Source organism: Phoca vitulina, unplaced genomic scaffold (assembly GCF_004348235.1).
Source record: "Phoca vitulina isolate PV1807 unplaced genomic scaffold, GSC_HSeal_1.0 scaffold33, whole genome shotgun sequence".
Lineage (NCBI taxonomy): Eukaryota > Metazoa > Chordata > Mammalia > Carnivora > Phocidae > Phoca > Phoca vitulina.
This window is the reverse complement of record NW_022589736.1, coordinates 16,442,117-16,463,448: the sequence shown is the minus strand read 5'-3', so window position 1 is coordinate 16,463,448 and position 21,332 is coordinate 16,442,117. Positions and strand designations below refer to the sequence as shown.

At 45.4% G+C, this 21,332-nt stretch overlaps 1 protein-coding gene across 2 annotated transcripts in view; it reads left to right on the top strand.

Annotated features, from left to right (window-relative positions):
- FAM171A1 (family with sequence similarity 171 member A1) overlaps nucleotides 1-21,332 on the top strand; it is a 124,671-nt gene that overhangs the window by 92,979 nt on the left and 10,360 nt on the right. For both annotated transcript variants that reach the window (XM_032426094.1, XM_032426095.1), the window contains exon 5: nucleotides 1,980-2,156. In XM_032426094.1, the coding sequence (XP_032281985.1) occupies nucleotides 1,980-2,156 (177 nt within the window). The remainder of the gene's footprint in view (nucleotides 1-1,979; nucleotides 2,157-21,332) is intronic.

Genomic DNA, 21,332 nt, shown 5'->3' with positions numbered 1-21,332 from the left:
GCCCTTCGAAGTATGACTCATTCCAGAATAAAGAGGGTGGGAGGGTAAAGGGAGAGTGGGAAGGCATAGAGTACGAGTGGGCCTTTAGCGGGGCACTGAGAAAGAGAAAAGAAGCCTCAAGAAAGCAAGTGTAACTGCCTGCTCTGTCCTCTAACGGAGAGCTTTTAAAAGAACCTTAAATCACATGAACCTAATGTATATTGCTTTAATTAAGATGCCCTTTTCTGCAATGCTGTACTTACTTCTAAATGTTTATAGCTGAGTCTGTTTTCTTTCCATAGGCTCATAGGAAGGCATCTAGTCCAGATAATGCAGATAAGAAAAACAAATCCCTGAGGAGTGAAGTAACTTCCCTGAGGCCACATATGCGGCTAGTGGGTGCATCTGGTACTGGAACCCTGGCTTCCTGGGCCAGGAATGTGCAAAAAAATAGGAAGGGAGAATTGCTGAGTGGGGATGAGGAGGCAGAGCTAAGTGGGAGGCAAGGATGGATGAGGAGTCTGGAAGGCTTTCCTAGTCTACCTGCTGCTTCCCTGTGCAGACCTCCTGCCTCGGGTTTGCTGAAAGCAGCAGTTCTCCCCAGTTGAGAACGTTATGTCCGAGTTGTTTATTACAAAGGCTAGTGAGTTCCTGAATTTTTCTTGGTTTTCAGTTCTGTCTAATCCAGAGAGTCTAACAGAACCTAGAGAGGTACATCATAGACCTGGCTTGACTTCTGTGTTCCCTTTGGGCAGTTGGCACATTTAGGTCTCAATCCAGAAGATATTTTGACCAGAAATCTGGTAAATTCTGGGTTTTCTTTACCCTCAAGTGAAATGGCCAGACTGAAAGATTTCAGAACTTGAACCTGTGATTCCAATGTGGACCTTTTGATGAAATTCCCATTATCGTGCCTTCTCCTTCAATAACAGAGATGGATATAAATTGTAAAAGATAGTTCTGTCATGACTCATATATATTGCTCTACAAAGAGTTTAGCTATAACTTGTGTTGAAACTCTAAAATTCACTTAGATTTGCTTTAAATGTTTACATCTAGTCCTAAGTGGAGGTTCGCATTAGCTCAGGTAGTTGATGGGTAGGTAAGTATCTAAGTAGCTTAGTAAGAAATCCTACAGATTATGTTCTAATGGAGCTTACATTTTTTTATCACCGTACTTTTGTCATTGTGCTCAAGATTTAAAATTATAACAGAAAACATTTTGTGTGATATTATATTTCACTGGAGAAAAATTGTCCTAAAATGGATTACTTAAGTAGATAAATATAATATCGCTGTCATAAGCATTCCCTGATTTATCTATAAAGTAGGCAGTCATTAAAGCATTGGCTTGGGTAAAAGGCCTCTAATGTAGAATAATTGGGATATTAAATTCCTTTTAAACAGATCAAAATAACAATGACAACTAAAATAACTCATAAATATTTCAAGTCCAGGTTTTTAGTAGTGTACTTTTAGTAGAAGTAAGCTAGGATTTTGAAGCACTCCTTGAAAAAAAAAAATTCCTTCTTTTTTTTAAGCAGTCTCTAATGCAAAACATTTGGTTTCCTGATGGGGCTCTGCCAAGTAATTAACACGTGCATGGGGCTGACTTTGTCTAGGAGTTGATTTCAGGGATTTCTACACATCGCCTCCTCTCACCTTACAGATGAGTCTTTTCCTTTTGAGGCCCCTCTTTGAAAGCAAAGCACCATAGTGTAGTTGAGTCGGCAGACCTGAGCTTAGATCCCAGACAGACCACCATGCCCTTGGGGCCAGCTCCCATTACTACTCTCTGTGAGCTTGTGTCTTTTATCTGTAAACTGTGGATTTTGCCTACCTTACAAAGATGCGGTGAGGATTTTATAAATGTAAAGGGCTTACTGCCGTGCCTGGCACGTAGGAGGTCCCATACTCAGTGAATGGCAGATGCAGACGGTGGCAGGAGCCCCCCGTAGGTCCCTTTTGCACGTGTGATGGAGAATCCCTCTTGCTTCCAGGAAACGGCACCAGGTATGACCTGACCCCAGTCACGGCCGTCAGCGTCCACTTGCTCAGCAGCGATGGAACACCGGTGCTGGTGGATGGTCCCATTTACGTCACCGTGCCCCTGGCCACACAGAGCATTCTGAGGCACAATGCTTATGTCGCCGCGTGGCGGTTTGACCAGAAGCTGGGTAAGCGAGACTCCTGTGATTGGCTAGCAGGGGACTTCATGACTGTTTGATTTTCCTTTTAAGAAGCCCGTGCAAATCTCCTCTCCTTGAAGGTACTGAACGTTGCGTGGTTTCTGGCTGGTGAAGCTCACGCCATTGGGCCATGCAGGCACGCTCTCTGGAGGCTTCTCTTGTTTTCATTTCTGTTGTACATTTAAGCTAACTTACTTGAGTCTTTAAAGGTCATTAGAGCTAAAATTGGCTCCCCTAATCTTTAGCCTTTTATTCTTTAGGTTCTGTCATCTCTCTTGGTCATGTGGTTTTTAAGTTTAATGAAAAAGGAAGAACATTGTCAACAACGTCCCAAGAGAAACTAAAATGACCCATAATCCCCCCACCTAGAGAAAACCACTAATCGTATTTGGCATTATATCCTTCCAGTTATTTCACCATGCACGTATATGTTAGTTATCTGTCGCTGCACAACAAATTGCCCTAAGACTCAGCAGCTTCAAACAACAGTGAGCATCTCTTATCTCACATTTCTGGAGAGTCAGGAGTCCAGGGACAACCTAGCTGGGTGGTTTCTGGGTCAGGTCCTCCAGCAAGGTTGCCGTCGGGCTGCCAACCAGGGCTGTGTTCATCTCGGGGTCGGGTGGGGGCTGGTGACCGTGCTTCCCATCCCGCAGGGCCGTTACAGGCCTCAGCTGCTCACTCGCTGTTGGTCTCTGTAGGTCGGAGGCTTCCATTCCTTGCCCTGGGGGTCCCTCCATAGGGCTGCTCACAACGTGGCAGCTTGCGTTCACTGGAGCAAATGATCCAAGAGAAAAAAATAAAATAAAATACAGACGCACAAGTGGGCAAAATGGAAGTCACAGTCTTTTACAACCTAATGTCAGAGTGTGACACACCATCGCTTCTTTCCAGATGCTGTTGGTCCCAGGGCCCAACATAGGTACAGGGTGGGGTGGACTGCACAAGCATGTGAACACCAGCAGGTGGGGGTCCCTGGGCACTCTTAGAAAGGCTGCCTTCTGCAAAATATATTTTTAACAGGAGTGGGATATATGCTATAATACTGTTCTGTAACTTGCCTTTAAAAACCACTTGCATATCATAAACATCTTTATGTAGCATCAGCTGTGAGACTGCAATGTCAAAATTAATGATTGTGTAGTATTTCATTATGTCAATGTGTCATAATTTGGTTGCTCTGTGCCCTATAATTAGAGAAAACATTACTATTCTTACCAGTGCTGTGAAAAATATCTTTGTAGCTAAATCTTTAGGCATGGCCATGGTTGTTTCCTTAGGATAAAATCTTAGAGGAAGTGATACTGCTGGATTAAAAATGTATGAAATTCTAAAGCTTTTAATACATCTTTCCAGATTGTTCTCTAGGAAGTTTTGTAGTTGATGCTCTTCACAACAATATGGGCACACATGCTTGTGTGCTTAGATTTTCATACCATCTTTGTTCTTATACCCCTTCGGTACCCCGTCCCTTGAAAGTCAAGCTTGAAAATGCCAGTTTTCAGATGTCCTCATCCAGAATTTTAAAGCATTAGACCATGCATAAAGATTATTGGGAGATGTTTGATGTCAAATGTATTTTCAAAGATACCTAATTCAATGAGGAGTCAAATCATAGTTCTGGGAGGGGTGCCTGGGTGGTTCAGATGGTTAAGCATCTGCCTTCGGCTCAGGTCATGATCCCAGGGTCCTGGGATCGAGCCCCACATTGGGCTCCTGGCTCAGCGGGGAGTCTGCTTCTCCCTCTCCCTCTGCTTCTCCCACTGCTCATGCTCTCTCTCTATATATATCTCTGTGTCTCCAATGAATAAATAAAAAAAAATCTTTAAAAAATCATAGTTCTGGGAATTTATATTTGAAAAGAAATGCCTGTTGGGTGTCTGGGGTTTGGTCTTGTTTTGTTTGTTTTGTTTTGCTTTTGCTTCGTTTTGCTTTCCAAATAATTACTAACAGGAGCCATAATCATTTGTGTGGAATTCACTGATTTCACTAAAGACGTACTAAACTTGACGTTGACAGATGGACGGTGCCATTTCCTTAACATAATCCTGCACTGAGATAGGCTGCCGCTGACGTGTGTCCTCGAGGACTTAGTCAGGACCTAAGGAGCCCAGCACCTCCCAGAAGAAGACAGATTGAGAGGGGCGTGCCTGGGAGAATCTCAGAAGAACACAGGAGAAAGTAGGAAGGAGAAGGGAGACAGCTTGTATTTTGTATCCTGAAAATCTGGGTCTGCTCTTGTAAAGCTGTAAGTCCCACCTTGGGCAAATCCCCGTGCCTGTTTTCTCATTCGTATAAGGTGTGTGTTTGTCAAGGCTCTTATTCCCTTGTATGTTCTGCTTCTCTCCCTTCGACCTCCTAGTTGGCCCCAAACGTGCCCAGGTCAGTGCACTGAAGCAGCAGCATGACGTGTGGTTAAGAGCAAGGGGCCTGGGGGCACACTGGATTGTTATTCCGCCTCTGCTACCCACTGGCTGTGTGGCCCCGAGCAAGTTACTTAACCTCTCTGTGCCAGTTTCCTCAACTGTGAAATGGCGATGATAATAATAATGTTGTTACAAAGAGTGTATTAGACAAAGTTCTCCAGAGAAACAGAACCAATAGGGTGTGGGGGTGGGGGTGTGTGTGTGTGTATATATATACATTAAGGAGGAAAGAGATTTATTTTAAGGAATTGGCTTATACATTTGTGGAAGCTGGCAAGTCCGTAATCCGCAGGGTCAGCTGGCAGACTAGAGACCCAGAGAGGAGCCGATACTGTAGTTTGAGCCCAAAGGTAGTCTGCTGGCAGAATTCCCTCTTCCTTGGGAGAGGTCAGTCTTTTTCGTAACGCCTTCAACTGACTAGATGAGGCCCACCCATATTATGAAGAGTAATCTACTTGATTCAGCCTACTGATTTATATGTTACTCTCACTTTAAAAATACCTTCAGTGCAACATCCATACGTGTCTGACCAAATATCTGGGGACCATGGCCTAGCCAAGTCGACACAAAAAATTAACCACTCCAAGGAGAAAATGAATTAATGGTTGTAAGAGGCTTAGTATAGCGCCTAGCACAGAACAAGGACACCCGAAGAGTTTAGAAAGTAAACAGAAGTCTCCCCATCCTGTAGAAGGCTCCCACGGACTGTGCCCTTCAAACCCCTTAGCCCAGATCTCTTGAAGGACTGTTCTCCACGTGCTGCGTCCATTTCTCAGCCCACTGTGATCCTACTCCTGCCTCCCACTCTTCGGGAACAGGTGTCCCGGAGCTCATCAGCGGCTGCACGACTCTGAAGGCAGGTGACCTCCTCATCCGCTTCGAGGTCTGTGTGACATTTCGAGGTCTTCTTCCTTTGTGATGGGCCCTCCTCTGTTGGCTCTTTGACTCAGTGTCCCCCTGGGTCCTCCTTCTGTGCTGGCCACTGGCCTCTGCCCTCTGCCCTCTGCCCAGCTGCTAACTTACCCGATATCAGTTGCTGGGGCACCTCACTACTTCCCTCACTCCTACGGCTCCGTATGCACCCAGGTCCTAGTCTCTGCTCTGTGTTTCTGACCTTCCAGTAGACATCAGTTTATGGATGTGCCATAGGAAAGTCAAGTCCAAGATGCCTAAAATTAAGGTTTATCCACTCCTCTCGCTCCAGCATCTAAACCTCTCCATATTCCCTCTCTTGGTTAAGGGTATCACCTACCAGACCATCAGAGTAGAAACCTCAGGGTTATCCCCACTTTATTCCTGCAGCCACATCCGGTCCCGTGTTGCTGTCAGATCAGCGTTTCTCAAGCTTCACCCTCTCCCTGTCTTCTCCGTGTTACCTCTGCCTCGGTTCAGACTCTTCCCTCTTTTCTGGCCAATTCCAGCAGCTGTTGGAGCGCCTCCCACCTCTCCTTCCCTCCACCGGGTCTTCTGTATCGCACCGTAGGTTATCTTTCCAAAGCACAGACCACTTTCCCATGCGAGATTGTCCCCGGGCTCCTCAGGCCCACACATGCCTTCAGGGCTGGCCCCGGCCTCACTCTGCCTCATGTCAAGCTGTCTTCTGCACGCTTGCCATTGCTACCGCACCGAACTGTGTGCCCTTCCCCGGCTGCGCGGAGGTGTCCCCGTAGTGCGTCACATTATGTGAGCGGGATCTCTCTTTTTTCAAATCCCTTTCTCCATCCCCTGAACAGTAACGTAGCTCCTCTCACTTACATTGTACGTATTACAGTGATACTAGAAATACATACGGGCAGGGCCTTGCAATTTCTTAGTTGTCAGGGCAGTTGAATATATTAGGAGATAACGTTTGTACTTAAGAGGACCCATCTACACGGAAGATGATCATATACATACGTCTTTGCATCGCTTTGGAAAGATAACCTACGGTGCGATACAGAAGACCCGGTGGAGGGAAGGAGAGGTGGGAGGCGCTCCAACAGCTGCTGGAATTGGCCAGAAAAGAGGGAAGAGTCTGAACCGAGGCAGAGGTAACACAGAGAAGACAGGGAGAGGGTGAAGCTTGAGAAGCGCTGATCTGACAGCAACACGGGACCGGATGTGGCTGCAGGAATAAGAGAGCAATGCATGTACTGTGATCATGGCGGTCCTTGTGAGGGAGACAGGAGGAGTCAGAACCAGAGGAGAAGGCAACAGGGTGGTCAGAGCAGAGACTCCAGCAATGTCCTTTGAATATAGAGGAGGGGGCCACAAGCCAAGGAACACAGGCGGCCACGAGAAGCTGAACAGGGCAAGGCAACAGATTTTCCCCTGGGAGCCTCCAGAGGGAACCAAGCCTGCTGACACCTTGACTTGGGCTCAATGGAACTGACTTCAGACCTCTCACTTCCAGAACTTTAAGAGAATACAGTTGGGTTGTTTTAAGCCCCTAAGTCTGTGGTCATTTATTACAGAAGCAACGGGAAATTAACACAATACAGAAGTCAGTGAAAACAAAGAAATGTGCATTGTTAGGAGGAAGCCTCTGAAATAGAAGTTACCCGGTTCTCTCTCTCTTCTCTGGAGATAATCCCCACAGCATTAAGCCTTTTGCCATCGAGAACCTTCATTGTGTACATGCTCTATTTTCACTCAAATGGTCTTTTTAACTGAGTATCTACTGCGAGAAATGTAACTTCCAACTCCTGGCTATAACAGCTTGTATGTGTACACAGAAAAGCCAACGTTTACATAGTCATTCAAAAATAATCAAATGAATTAAAATATGCTTTCTGAAAACTTTAAGATTGATGGACATTTCAAAGAAACTGTATGTTCTTTAACTTCCTAAATTCAATAGAAGCCTATATATTTCATAAGGTTGGGTTTTTTTTTTTTACTATTTTTTTCTTTATTATTAAGGTTCTTATTTTGTTATATTTAATCAATAATATCATTATTTAAGTAGAAATTAAGTTATCTTGGTTAAATAAAAAGTTCCAAGTATTATCAGATCAGGAAAAAAGTAGGAACACATCTTAAGCATGAAGCACTACTTACTAATTAATAGCTATTTATGATTAATTCAAACACAATAAATAATCACCTCAAACCATTTTAACACTTTAAATGATGTGCTTTTAAGGTAAATCAAAGTAATTGTAGTTCCAAACTGTTTAACAGCCAGATACAGCAATCTGTGAATCCATTAAGAATTGTTCACCTAAATCAGGGTCGGCAAACTACAGCAAAGCTAAGAATGGTATTTACATTTTTAAATGATTGAAGAAAGAATCAAAAGAAGAAGAGTATCTCATGGCACATGAAAATTATATGAAATTCAAATGTCAGCATCCCTAAGTAAAATTTTATTGGATGCTATGGACTGAACGTTTGTATCCCCCTCCCCAAAGTTCCTGTGTTGAAATCCTCACCCCCATGTGTGTGGAGGTGGGGCCTCTGGGAGGTGATCAGGTCATGAAGGTGGAGCCCTCAGGAATGGGACTAGTGCCCTTGTCAAAGAGACCCCAGAGAGCTCCCTCACCCCTTCCACCACGTGAGGACACAGCGAGAAGATGCCATCTGTGAACTAGGAAGTGGGATTTCATGAGACACTGATTCTGACGGCACCTTGATCTTGCACTTCCCAGCCTCCAGAGCTGTGAGCAATGAATATCTGTAATTCATAAGCCACCTCGTATGTTACTATTTTTTATAGCAACCCAAAGGGACTAAGACGCTGGAACACAACCATACCCATTTGTGTATGGTCTGCATGAGTGCTATCTCATTACACCCGTCGGGTTGAGTGGTTGAGACAGAGACCAGATGTCCCCACAAACTGAAAATACTTACTATCTGACCTCATACAGAAAAATGTGATCCTTGATCTAAAAGGCATTGAGAGGGAAGCTCTTACCATTCTAGTATTAGAATGTAGATTCTAGGGACGCCTGGGTGGCTCAGTCGGTTAAGCATCTGACTTCGGTTCAGGTCACGATCCCAGGGTGCTGGGGTCGAGCCCCGTGTTGGGCTTCCTGCTCAGCAGGGAGCCTGCTTGTCCCTCTGCCCACCCCCCTGCTTGTGCATGCTCTCTCTCTGACAAATAAATAAGTAAAATCTTAAAAAAAAAAGAATGTAGATTCTACGCTCATGGTCTGCAGGGCCGAAGTGAGGGCGCCTGGTGCAGCCACATCCGTACTTCCTGCCATCCGGGTAGCCCTCCAGCATTTTGCCAGGAGTGAGCATTGATGCTCAGAGTGATAACACCTTTGTTAAAGGGCAAGACTTCAAACTCCGTAAAGAAAGATGGAATCGCTTTTAGTCCCATGGGACTTTTATTTGAAAAATAAATCCACATTTTGACACTAACTCGAATACCACAGTCCGTGACTGCCAGATAACTGAAAGTTTACTCTTAGGAGAGGGACCTCGAGGTGCTCCTTTTCAGACACCATTAGACTGTAGTCAGTATTTGATGCTGCCATTTATCACTCTTGTCATCGTCGTGTTTTTCTTCTTTCTTCTTTCTTCTTCTTCTTTCTTCTTCTTCTTCTTCTTCTTCTTCTTCTTCTTCTTCTTCTTCTTTTCTTCTTCTTCTTTCTTCTTTCTTCTTTCTTCTTTCTTCTTCTGGCTACAGTCGTCCTTTTTCTTTCCTTTTGGAAGAAGCGAGAAATTTTCCATTATACAAATTAGCATCTCCATCCTTCAACCCACATGTTCATTGGGGGATGACCTAATAGATCAGCACTGTCTTAGAGCATAAGTAAAGTTGGATTTTGTTTAGTATGTTACAGCAGTTTGCGTTGGCTCATTGTTACGTGCACTCTCCATAAAACGGATTTCTTTAAGAAGTGCAGCTTGCCTATACTAGAGTTCAGACCTTTGCTGCATTTACAGGCAGCTCCGAAGCCGTCGTGTTAAGATGCTGCTTGATTGGTGCTGCAAGGGAGGACTCTGTGTAGTGAGCACAAGTCTTTCTTTTGAGGAATTAGAGGTTTTCTTGAACTTATGATCGTCTCGTGGTGCTTTTTTGCAAATTAGAACAATGCCAGTGTCTGTGTCGTGGGGGGGAAGGCTATTATGGACATACACACATTCTCCTCAATCATGTGCGGGGGTGCAGTTTGTCCTTTGAAGGAAGCGGTTTTCCTCCCCGGGTCGGGCACATGAGGTTTCGTTGGTCATGGTGACTGCATCCTAGCTGAGGCTTTCTGGGTGGTAGGAGAGGCTTCTGTCAGCTTGCTTTTACAGCATTTGCTCTCTCACCTAGAACTGGGACCGCAGATGGCTGTCCAATGTTCCGGGTTGTCACACTGTGATCTGACTTATTGCCCTGGGGAATGGTCACTTCTGAACATGCAAACCAGGTCAGTGGTTGGGATTTAAAGTGACCCGGTGACATTGGCCAAGAAATCAACCTTTCGGTTTCTGGATGCGATGAGTTTCTGCGGTTTAATGATCACTTGGGTTACTGGATTTGAATACTCTTCATTCTAACAAGATGACAGAAATAAAAGCATCTTCTAAGTGGAGCTACATTGTAGAATCCAGTTTTAACTGCCTTCCCAAAACACAGCCTGCAGAGTGTGTGTGGGTTGCTATAGAAATGGCAGTTACTGAACCACCTCTTATCATGCATGTATGGTGCATATGTAGCAGGCTCTCAGGATCCCCACTCATGGCTGGCCTGGAGGGGATTGGTCTCCGCTTCAGAAGGTGAACGTTACTGCTGATGCTGTGCTCTTTGAATTAGTCCATTTAGGTAAGTCACAGCCAGCCTGCCCTGGAAGGTGGAGCTTGATTTAAAATATAGATCTGGATGTTTTTTCCATTCCATTGTTTTTTTGGCGGGGGAGGAAAGGATGGGAGTTCTTATAGCACCAAATTATGTTTGGAACTGGCAAAAAATGAACATAACATCCCTGCCTTATCTTTTTCTCTCTCTGTCCTGAGCCACACGTCAGGAGGGAAGGTGACATATTGAATACCAAGATGTAGAGATTGAATTACAAGGATGAACTATATTACACGGGCTGGGCAAAAGTTAGAACAAAAGAAAGGAGTTCATGTTTCTAGCAATTAAGTGCATATTTACATGTGTGATATTAATTTTAGAACCGTGTTTTTTTCAAAAAGAACAGACTCCATAGTTAAGAGTACTACAAAGAAAGAAGCAGACTCACCTAATCTTAAGTGTGATGTCAGTAGATCCTTAAGAAAGATGATATGAAATAGGTCTTCTCCCAGGGAAGGCTATTTCTTAGAAACAAAGAACTCTCAGGAAAGGAATCTCCACTTTCCCCAGATGTTAAAATTGCCTACAAAAGTGAATTCAGGCTTCTGTTGGGTATGTCGGAGAAACCAAGGTAATTTACCTGCAAGAGAGCCGACTGAAATGATGTAAAGGACAGAAAGGAACACAAGGGAGGGACAGGACGTCATTGGGGTAAATGGTGGTAATCCGATGGCTGAACTCTAGCTGACCGGGAATCTTGGCTGCCATGTGGCCAACAAACCGGTGTGGTTTCGAGACACAGATTGGCATCTTTTTGCCACAACAGGCCATGAGCATCAGCACTGTGATGACGCGCTGCCCCTGTGGTCCAAGGGGAGTGCGCTTGGGCCGAGGAGCCCGTGCGCCGCCCATGGGGAGAACGGATGCACAGTGATCTCAGAACATGGACATTTGTTTTTCAGTTGTTGCCTAGCAACTAAAAAAAACATTCTTGTGATATCAATCCATTCCTAGGAATCGTTAAGCCTTTTGTGTTTGTAGCCACCGCCTCCCCACCCCCAGCCCTGAAATGAGACTTTTCAGAGAATAATGAATTGCCATCACATGAGCTACGTTGTAGTTGTGGTTCAGGGCCATTTTTGTTTTGAAACCTTATTCTTACAGACTTCATCTTCCCATAGTGTCACTTTATACAGAAGTAGAACTTCCTGTGCTTGAGTTTAACCGAAACAGTTTTTGGCGAGCTTTACAAATGACTGTTGCCCACTTTGTGGCCTTGGACTGAGATCAGCATGTTCCTCCTGAAAGGAAATGTGTCTTACTGTCAACTCTTAATTCCCACTTACAGAATATTCACGTTGTGGATTTTCTGTGGCAAATTTGTAGCCTCCTGCTGGCTTCCCCGTCACCTGGAAGCCTCCAAGCCCCCTTGCGTTGCCGCTGCCCCTCGGCCTGCCTTTTAAGCATTGCGTCTAGCATTGCTCGTTCTAATGTCAGCCTGGGTGAAAAATAGGAAGGTTGGAGCTGCCATAATTTACTTTAAAACCAAACAGTTTTAAAATGGGTTCTGTTTTCAGTTCTCTCCATTGAAATGGATAATTAAAGGGAAAGGTATTTTTTGAAAGAATTTGCACTGATATTACAGTGTTTAGCAGGAGTCTATAGAATATAGGCAGCGTAAAGCCCAGCAATTGAGGCAGCTTGGACTTGGAAACTGGCTCCTCCTACTAACCAACTAGGTTACTAGTTGTGTGATGTTGAGCAAGTCCCTTAACCTCCCTGGGCCATAAAATGGGAACGGCGCCTTGCCCTTGATAAAGAGCTCTGTGCATGTTAGCCATCATTGTTATAATCATCACTGCTATTGAGCCCATATTCAGCTTCTGCAGTTTGGGTGAAACATGATACAAGAAAGAAGGACAAGAACAGCGAAGTCCTAGTGTCTTTAAATTTAGTATCCATTCTCAGCTAAGGCTGTCGTGTATTTGGTAAGCCCCAGGTATCCAATCTGATCGGCTGGTACCCTTGTTTCATATTTATATGAGCTGTTCCATGTTTTGAATGTCCTTGCTGTTTCCCTATTTCCAAATAACTCTTACAGTTCAGAATAGGTTTTGATTTGAGCAAAGCAGGCAAATAAGTCCCCTGGCGTGCTGAGCAACTGTTTGCCCAGGGAGAGAGCCCGGCCGGGTGCCGGGCATCCGAACTTCAGCGCAGCCCTGCTCTTCCTTCTCACAACTCTGCACCCTTGATCTTTATAGCAACCCATGTTATTGTCCTCACCGCAACATGTGAGGACCCTGAGGAGGAGGACTTGGGATGGAGGAAGATCCAAGGTCTAGGCTTTCCTGAGTAAGATTCCAAGTTTTTCAGACTGGAACCTGTTGGCCCAGAGAGCGTCTTTGGTGTATGGGAATTGCCCACAAGGATTTTAAAATCTGAGGGTTGGGTTCTGATATTAATCTTGTAAAATTTAACATGAAGAATATTCTGTATCATCAGGATTCGATACAGAATATAAAGCCGTCAGATACTCTCATTGCCTGGATATACACTTATCAGTAGACTAGTGGATAGAATAGAATCACAGAGAGAGAACTGAACTGGGGTAGCTGCCATTCATCAGGGACCCCACCATATTAAGGAATGTAAGATCAAAGTCCGTGGAAAGAGGAAAATTTCTTGGCAAGTTCAGCCAGAAAAAGGTGGCAGGAGAATCGAGTCACAGGCACACCAAGCCCAAAAGAAGCTTCACCCTACATCTCTGTCATATTTATACAAGTAACAAGTGCCCTAGAGGCATCAGGTACTACATTATGTTGCTGTTTTTTTTTTAATTTAATTTTATTTTGAAATTTTATAGCCCGTGTCTGTTTCTTTTTTAAACTTGTTTTGGTTTCAGACTTTTATATGAGCTACACTCTTTTATATTAGGATATATTTAACACATAATGACTTTTTAAATAAGTTGAACACATTGCATAAGAATTTTGTTTCCCTTCTAAATTAATTTTGTACATTAATCAAGTCTGGAAATCATCAGAAGGAAAGACAGTCCTGGCCTGATGTCTATTTTCGGCAAAGCTTCATCAACACTCCTGATTTAATCTTGGAAATATATGCACTACTGAGAAAATCTTTTAGATAGGTCATTTTATCTTCTGAACTTTTTAAGATTTATTTATTTATTTGAGAGAGAGAGAGAGAGCACAAGTGGGAGGGACAGAAAAAGAGGGAGAGAGAATCCCAAACGGATACCACGCTGAGCGCAGAGCCCGACTCAGGGCTAGATCCCACGACCCTGAGATCATGACCTGAGCTGAAACCAAGAGTCGGACACTTAACGACTGTACCATCCAGGTGCCCCCATTTTGTCTCTTGGAATAAAGTTCTCCCTCTTAGTGACTCTGCCCCTTGGGCACTACCAACCTTAGACTGAGCAAGAGGGAGAGCAGCTCTGACCCTCTGCTTTAGAGGGCCTCACTCTGACCCTCCTCCAGCTGTGCCCTCTCTGCATGGGATGAGACATCCACTGACCCAAAGGGATATGACCACCTACAATCTGAGACCCCTTTCTAGAATACCCTTCTGGTACCCTAGAATCCAGGGTTCCCTGCCCACACAGGCCTCACCTGGCTTCCAGGTGCTCTACCCCAAGTCCTTTTCCCAGGGGGAAGACCCCACCCACCCACCCCTATACACATGCCATGTGCATACTCTCAGGCCAGAGGAGTGGCCAAGGAGTGGGTACTGGCTGGGTCTTGAGCTTGGACATGGAGTAGGGATCCATATCCATGTGCACGAGGCAAAGGGTGAGTTAAGGGGTATAGGTCTCAGGTCTCAGACCAACTCTCCTCTTACCGTTTGTTCCAGCATGTACTCTGAAACACTGAAGAATTCTACATCCAATCCTAGACTTTAGGTTCTATAAAGTTATGGTTGAAAGGTAGGACGCTTTTATTTAACAACACGATCACTTGCTTTGTAAGTTTTAAATACTTAGATATGTTGTAATGGACGTCCATTTATACTCTCGTCTTGAGTTCTGCGAATGTTAGGGGTGAGCCTGTGCCTGGGCACATCACTCCCTTCTCTGAGCCTCATGTTGGTAGCCTCCAAAATGAGGTAGAGAATGCCTGCCTTTCAAGGTTGTAGAAGGACTGGAAAGAGACAAGGTCCGTGAAGCACCTAGCACACAACCAGGGATACGTGATGTTTTGACTATGTTGGTTCTTTTTGCCCCTTACCTGGAGTCACTCCTTCAAAATTAAGTGTGTTTATATGCGTACGCATGCATGTACAGAACACACACCCCGAGCAAACCCAGCCTACGGAGAACGCACTCCGTTCGAGGGGTCTATAGAAGCACCGTTGCTTGCTCTGCAGTATGACCCATAGACGCAGCTGTACACGGCTGCCCCAGGCATTTCAAATGTGCGGTTCGAAATGTGCCTACATCGAAGGAGAGGAAAAATAGGATCATTTGGGGAAAGGTGGTTTTTTTTTTTTCTTTCCTACTCACTCTTTGCTGAGCTTATCCATTAGCAAAGCAGGTATTGCTATAAACCAACACTTTTCATCACTATTCTCCGAGCAGCCCTGGAGGTGGTGAGCTACCGTCTTTCTTAATCAGAAAGAAGCCAGAACTCAGCACACACACACAGCATGCCAGGGAGTGCAGGAGAGATGCAAAACATGACTTCCTTTGGACTCCAGATCCTTTCCTTTCCTAGTGTACCAGATTTCTGTGCATTCCTGCTCCTATGCCAAGACTTGATGCGGCTTAATAGGATGATGGGCTGAATCTGGGAATGCAAAACACCCCATTCCCAGGTGTGTTTGATTTGGCCCGTACAGTTGGTTTGGGGGCAGTTGTTTGTTTGCTGTGTTTTAATTTACTGCCAACATTTAAAAATTAAAGATTTCCCGTGGAATTCTTTTCTTGGCTTCTCTTTTCTGAAAATCAAACAGTTCGTTCATTTCAGCAAATATTTATTTTTTTAAAAGATTTTATTTATTTATTTGACAGAGAGACAGCGAGAGATGGAGCACAAGCAGGAGGAGTGGGAGAGGGAGAAGCAGGCTTCCCGGGGAGCAGGGAGCCCGATGCGGGGCTTGATCCCAGGACCCCGGGATCATGACCTGAGCCGAAGGCAGACACTTAACGACTGAGCCACCCAGGCGCCACTCAGCAAATATTTATTGAACAGCTTATTTGTGCCATACTTTCTTTGCTCTGGCTCTTGGGATAAAGTAATGACAAAACAAGGCAAGGAAGGTCCCTGTGATTATGAAGCTTTTGTTCTAAATGAGGGAGACAGTGAGCCAGCTTGCTTCATAGGACCTAAGTACCGTAAGACTGTTAGGTAGAGTGATGTCAGAGAGAACGATCGGCTGGCCAGAGCCTTTGGTGAAGTCACATTAGAGCTGAGATCCTGTAGACACCTGGGAGCCTAACAGGAATATCTTGAGGGCAGAACATTCTGGGCAGAAAACAGCCAATGCAAAGGGCTTAAGGTTGGGATCCATGTGGTCACATCCGGTGGCGGCCGCCAGTTCCACGAGCGTCACTGCCCCTTCCAGCAAGCGCACGACCGCATCCATAGGCATTTGGATTTGCCAACTCCTGGCTGGTAGTCTGACGAGTGACTAGGTTATTTTTTTAATATAGTAGAAATATTTCTGAAGTTGCTTCAAGCACTAGCTGCCCAGCCGATGCACCATGGCAGCGCTGGGGGAAACAGAAGTGCCAGTAATTTAGAGCTTTGCTACTCAAAGTGTGGTCCACAGCTGGGGAGCCTGTTAGAACCTCAGACCCACTGAATCAGAACCTGCATTTTAGCAAGATCTCCATGGTAACAGGCTCTTTAGCAGCACTGGTTTGGACCATCTTTCCACATCTGTACAGATGTTTGTAAACTTCTCTGTTATGCTCTCCTTCGTTGTGAGTGAGCTTTCTAATGCTGGGGATTAGTGGCTGTGCGTCCCACAGTCCTGGTCCACTCCCTCCACCCAGTCTCTTCTGACATATAATTGCAAGATGGATATTGGATGTAGTGGGTAACGAACAAAATTTCTCTCCACATGGGCGTAATTAGCCTGTACTCTGATACAGAATATCAGAAAGGAAATAGCTACTTTCTAGAAATTTATATATACCTATTATAAATCCAAAATTCTCTCATTAAATTTTATTAATGCTATTATGTATCCTAATGCTTTTGGATATTTTAAGGCATATGCTTTCTATAACTTTGCCAGAATCTTTATGGTTTCCTATTACTCTTTTCTAAACCTTGGTTCAGTAAGGCTTCTGATAGCTCAGCTAAAGCTTAAAGGAAAAAAGAAGAGTCACTTGCTTAGATTGAAGTTATTTTTAAGAATCTACTTCTCAAAAATTACCCTAAAAATACCCAGGGAACATGGTGTAGCTGAATACAGATTCATTTCTTGTTTTAATATCTAATAATTCAACCTATCTCTGATTTTATGCTTCAGACAGGTCGTTGGTTGTAGGGAGTTGCCCTTAATTTTATTCTTACTTAAATCAGTCCTGAAATGTACTTGCCCGAAGCCCAAGGACTCCAACCATCTGTACAAAACTTTTTACTCTTCAGTTTGATTGCTTTCAACAAGAATGGTTGGATAATTGACACGAGGTAAATACTTTGCTATGTAATTAACAAGAAATGCTTCCCCCCTCACAGATCTCATGCAAAAATAATTCCAGAGAAGGAAACATAGCTACTCAAAGGCATGGACTTGACTTTGGGGAAAAACAAGGCCATGCCACAGTATCATCAAAGTAGAAATTGTCGCATGTTCTGATTTTAGTGAGGGATCCTGGCACAGTTTTGTTAGAGCATGCAGTAAAATAGACTTCGACCTTGCTTCTTCTGTGTGCACAGCTGGTAGAAAAGCATAGAAGAGGTTATAGCCCTCGAGACTGCAGATGAAAGCCCTGTAAAGTAAGTCAGTCATATCTAGATTCTAGAGAAATCCAGCGTATCCAGGGATCGGGAGAGACTCTGTGATTAAAACTAGCGATGAGAAGCAGCGGCAGAAGCACTTGCTAGGGATCTAAGAGGGGCCTACTTCTTAAGAAATTGTTCCCCCCCGGGGCGCCTGGGTGGCTCAGTCGTTAAGCGTCTGCCTTCGGCTCGGGTCATGGTCCCGGGGTCCTGGGATCGAGCCCCACATCGGGCTCCCTGCTCCGCGGGAAGCCTGCTTCTCCCTCTCCCACTCCCCCTGCTTGTGTTCCCTCTCTCGCTGTGTCTCTCTCTGTCAAATAAATAAAAAAATCTTTAAAAAAAAAAAGAAATTGTTCCCCCCCAAAAAAATAAAGAGGAAGAAAGAAGATTGTGCTCAGAAGAACCAGTGCCCACACTATGCAAATTATTGAGCAAGAGTCACCAGAGCTGGGAAGAGGAGATGGTTACTGGCTGTGGCCAGCAGCGGAGAGGCAAGACCATCGTGTGTTCCTACCAGCAAGTTCACGGCTGCCTCACGCATGTATGTGTCCCACCTCTCACCATAAATGTTCCCAAATATCTCACAGTGAAAATGCAGGTGTAGGAGTAGAAATAGCTATATTTCACAGTGTGGCTGTTCAGTACTCACCCTTTGACTGGTAGAACTTCTTGGAGGTGGGTTTTCTGAGTGGCCGTGGAATATCCTCATGAGTCCCAGCTTCTAGAGCTAGTAGAATTCACCCCAGTCTCTTTAAAGAGAAATGGATGAATTCAAATACGTTAGCTGCAGGAAGGCGAACACCCAACTAGCAGTACCTAAGTGATGAGGCGTTTATTGTTTCCCTGACAAAAGCCATGTGAAGCAGCTCCAGGATTGTTCGCGGGGCCCTACAAGTCCTCTGCTGTGCCCTCCTCAGCATGCCCACAGTTCACATAGCTAGAAAGTGGCAGAGCTGGAAACTCACTTGCAGGATTATCTTATGCTGGGGAAGCCATCCATGCAGTCAGCCGGCTCTGTATACTGCTGGGCTCGATCTCCCATGTTGGGAGATCCGACGTGCTGTCATATCTCACTGCAAATACAGTAGCTTGTGTCCTTGTGCATTGTCTAATGCACAACGTGTCAGCTTCAGCTTGTAATTAGTTAAAGTGTGGGTTGTCACTCACAGTTTCCTTTTCAAAATCAGTAGTGCTCCTAGTATCAGGGTTTTCTCTGCCTGTTACCAAATGTCGCGATGAGTTAGCGTGGCTGCTACCATAGGGGCTTCCAGGCAGAGGAAATACGACAGGCAAGAAAAGCAAAGTAAATATGAACCCTACAGGGCGTATTCAAGTTAGACATGTGTTTTGAGCCCTTTTACCTATTTTAGAGTTTTGATAGCCATTTGTTACATTTTTTAACTCACTTTGCTTTATATTTTGCCAATAAAGGCGGATTTCATGACTGCTTGGCCACATAGCAAGAAGGCAGCCCTCTTGGTGATTGCTAAGAGAGCCCGTCACATCTTACAGGCGAGCGGAAGGCATGTCTTTCTCTGCCTGTCAATTACTGGGTGTAATAATCTTTGTGGTTAAGCATAGCTTCCAAATTAAGAACTCATGGTGCTTTATGCACAACGAACCTTGCCAGCTGAATACATAACTAATTCATTTTCAAAAGATTAGGACGACTTTTCCACAAAGTATGTATTCTTGAAAATATCTCTCAGTCTTTCTACTGGGTAAGGTTTAACTCTAGAAAATGATAATCCAGACAAAAACTGATCTGAGGGTGTAACGTGGAAGGAAAGAAATACTGAACTTGGATTCAGAACACCACTTTGGATAACTGGTTTTGTTCCCCAGTCCCTCACACTGCCTGTGGAAATTACTCGGGACACAGTTTTAAGAAGGTGGGTCATCTAGTTCCTGGTGGCAGACTGCAGTGCGGGGCGGGGCGGGGGGGGGGGGAGTTGAGGGAGCAGAGCTGGTAACAGGAACACTGGTAGCACCATAGAAGAAGGGAGGGGAGAAGGAAGCAGGGGAGAGAGGGAGGGAAGGAGCAAGGGTATGGGAGGGTATAGCAAATGTAGGAGCAAACAGCTCCATTCCTCAGTAGGGACCTAAGGGCATCAGTATTTTAGAACCTAGCATTGTAGTTAATCATGATGATGGCCCTGAGTCATCCTGAAAAATCAAAACTATATTCAATTTTATAAGGCAGCAGTAAATGACACTTTTTAGAATTTTTGTTAGAACTTCCATTTCACATTTTGGCAAATAAAACGCAAGCTGTATAGAAGAAGAGCTTCCAAGCCATGTTGAGGAGGTGTCCTGGGGCTGCCGTGGTGGGCAGGTTAGGGGGAGGAGGGGTGTACTCTTCACCTTCACGTAGAGAAGCTTATCCTACATCTTTTTTTTATATATGAATTTCTGTTTAAGATTTCATCCAAGGGAGGGGCGCCTGGGTGGCTCAGTCGTTAGGCGTCTGCCTTCGGCTCAGGTCATGATCCCAGGGTCCTGGGATTGAGCCCCACATTGGGCTCCCTGCTCAGCGGGAAGCCTGTTTCTCCCCTCTCCCACTCCCCCTGCTTGTGTTCCCTCTCTCGCTGTGTCTCTGTCTGTCAAATAAATAAATTTAAAAAAAAAAAAAGGACATGAGGGGCTTCTCCATATCTGGACCACAGAGGAGACCAGCTTCGCAGGGACAGCCTGTCGCACAGGTATACTGACCGGGGAGCGTGCGGCGGCTGCCCCGTCCAGGAGGCAGGTGGGCAGAGTGGAGGAGAACGAGCAGCTGGAGCTTTCGTCTGTCCACACAGCAGGAGCAACCCAGGGCCCTCCCGGTTCTGTCTGAGCGGTGCCTGAGGCGCCCCCCCTTCCCCCGCATGAGAGGGACCCCCCACTCCTGGCAGACCGGTCGCAGGTACTGTGCTCATGTAGCCCTTACTGCACAGAAGAGACTTCCCAGAGGTGTGTTTGCTCTGCTGGCCAGGATCACCAGCGAAGCTTCGCAGCACCCGTTCCCTAACGGGGAGCACAGGAATCTCTTAATGTGTGCTGGCTCCTCAGGGAGGGGAGTCGCCCTCATCCGGCGGCATGAGGATCTCACTAACGAGAAGCATATGTTCTAGCACACAATTCATTAATTCTCGTATTCCCCGTAGCTCATTTCTTCCCACAAAACATGGAAAGCTTGGAAATGGCGTTTGCCAGTAACAGCATGACTGTTGAATCCTGAGATAGTGTCCCCCTTTATTCACTGAAGACGTGCGCTTTGCAGAAAACCTAGGCCAAAATAAATCCCTCTTTCCCAGCTGGCTTTGTTCCCTTCAGTTTGAATTTTAACCACACTTCTGGAAGGATGTCTTTCCTGACAGCCACACCCAGCTTTTCACAGGAGGTCATCTGATAGTTTTTGGGGTGCACGTCGAGCCTTCTCTCATTCTCGAGTACTATTGAGCTCCTACGCCAAGTTATATTTCTTGGTGCCGGGAAGAAGACAAAAGGAGTATAGGACCCGGGCCCCAACTCACGGGGCCTGCAGTCGGAGAGAGGAAGCAAGATGTGGGCCAAGTGGTTAGCAATGGAAGCAACGTATATTTTGGAAAAGTGATGCATTGACACATGCCCCAGGGGTGCTGAGACGTGGGAAGATCCTTGAGTTCTGGAGGCACTCAAGCTAAGCACATGACATGACTGGCATCTTGAAAGATGGGGAGGTTTCTGGAAGAGAGAAAAACGATGGGAGATTAGAGCAGCAATGGTGGCAAAGCCACGGACTTAAGTCAGGTGTACACTGTGTAAGCTGATGTTTGAGGAGCACAGGGTCTGGGCGGGGGTGGTGCTAGAGGGGCAGGTGGGGAGAAGAGCTCTGAGCACGCCCTGCCTCCACCTACCGGGCCCAGTGGCCTCCCATTTGTTACCTTAGTTTCAGGTGTACAATATAGTGATTCAGCACTTCCATACAACACTCGGTGGTCATCGTGAGAAGTTTTGTTCTTCATTCCCTTCATCTGTCTCGCCCCTCCCCCATGCCCCTACCCCACACACCCTCCCTCCCCCGCCTGCT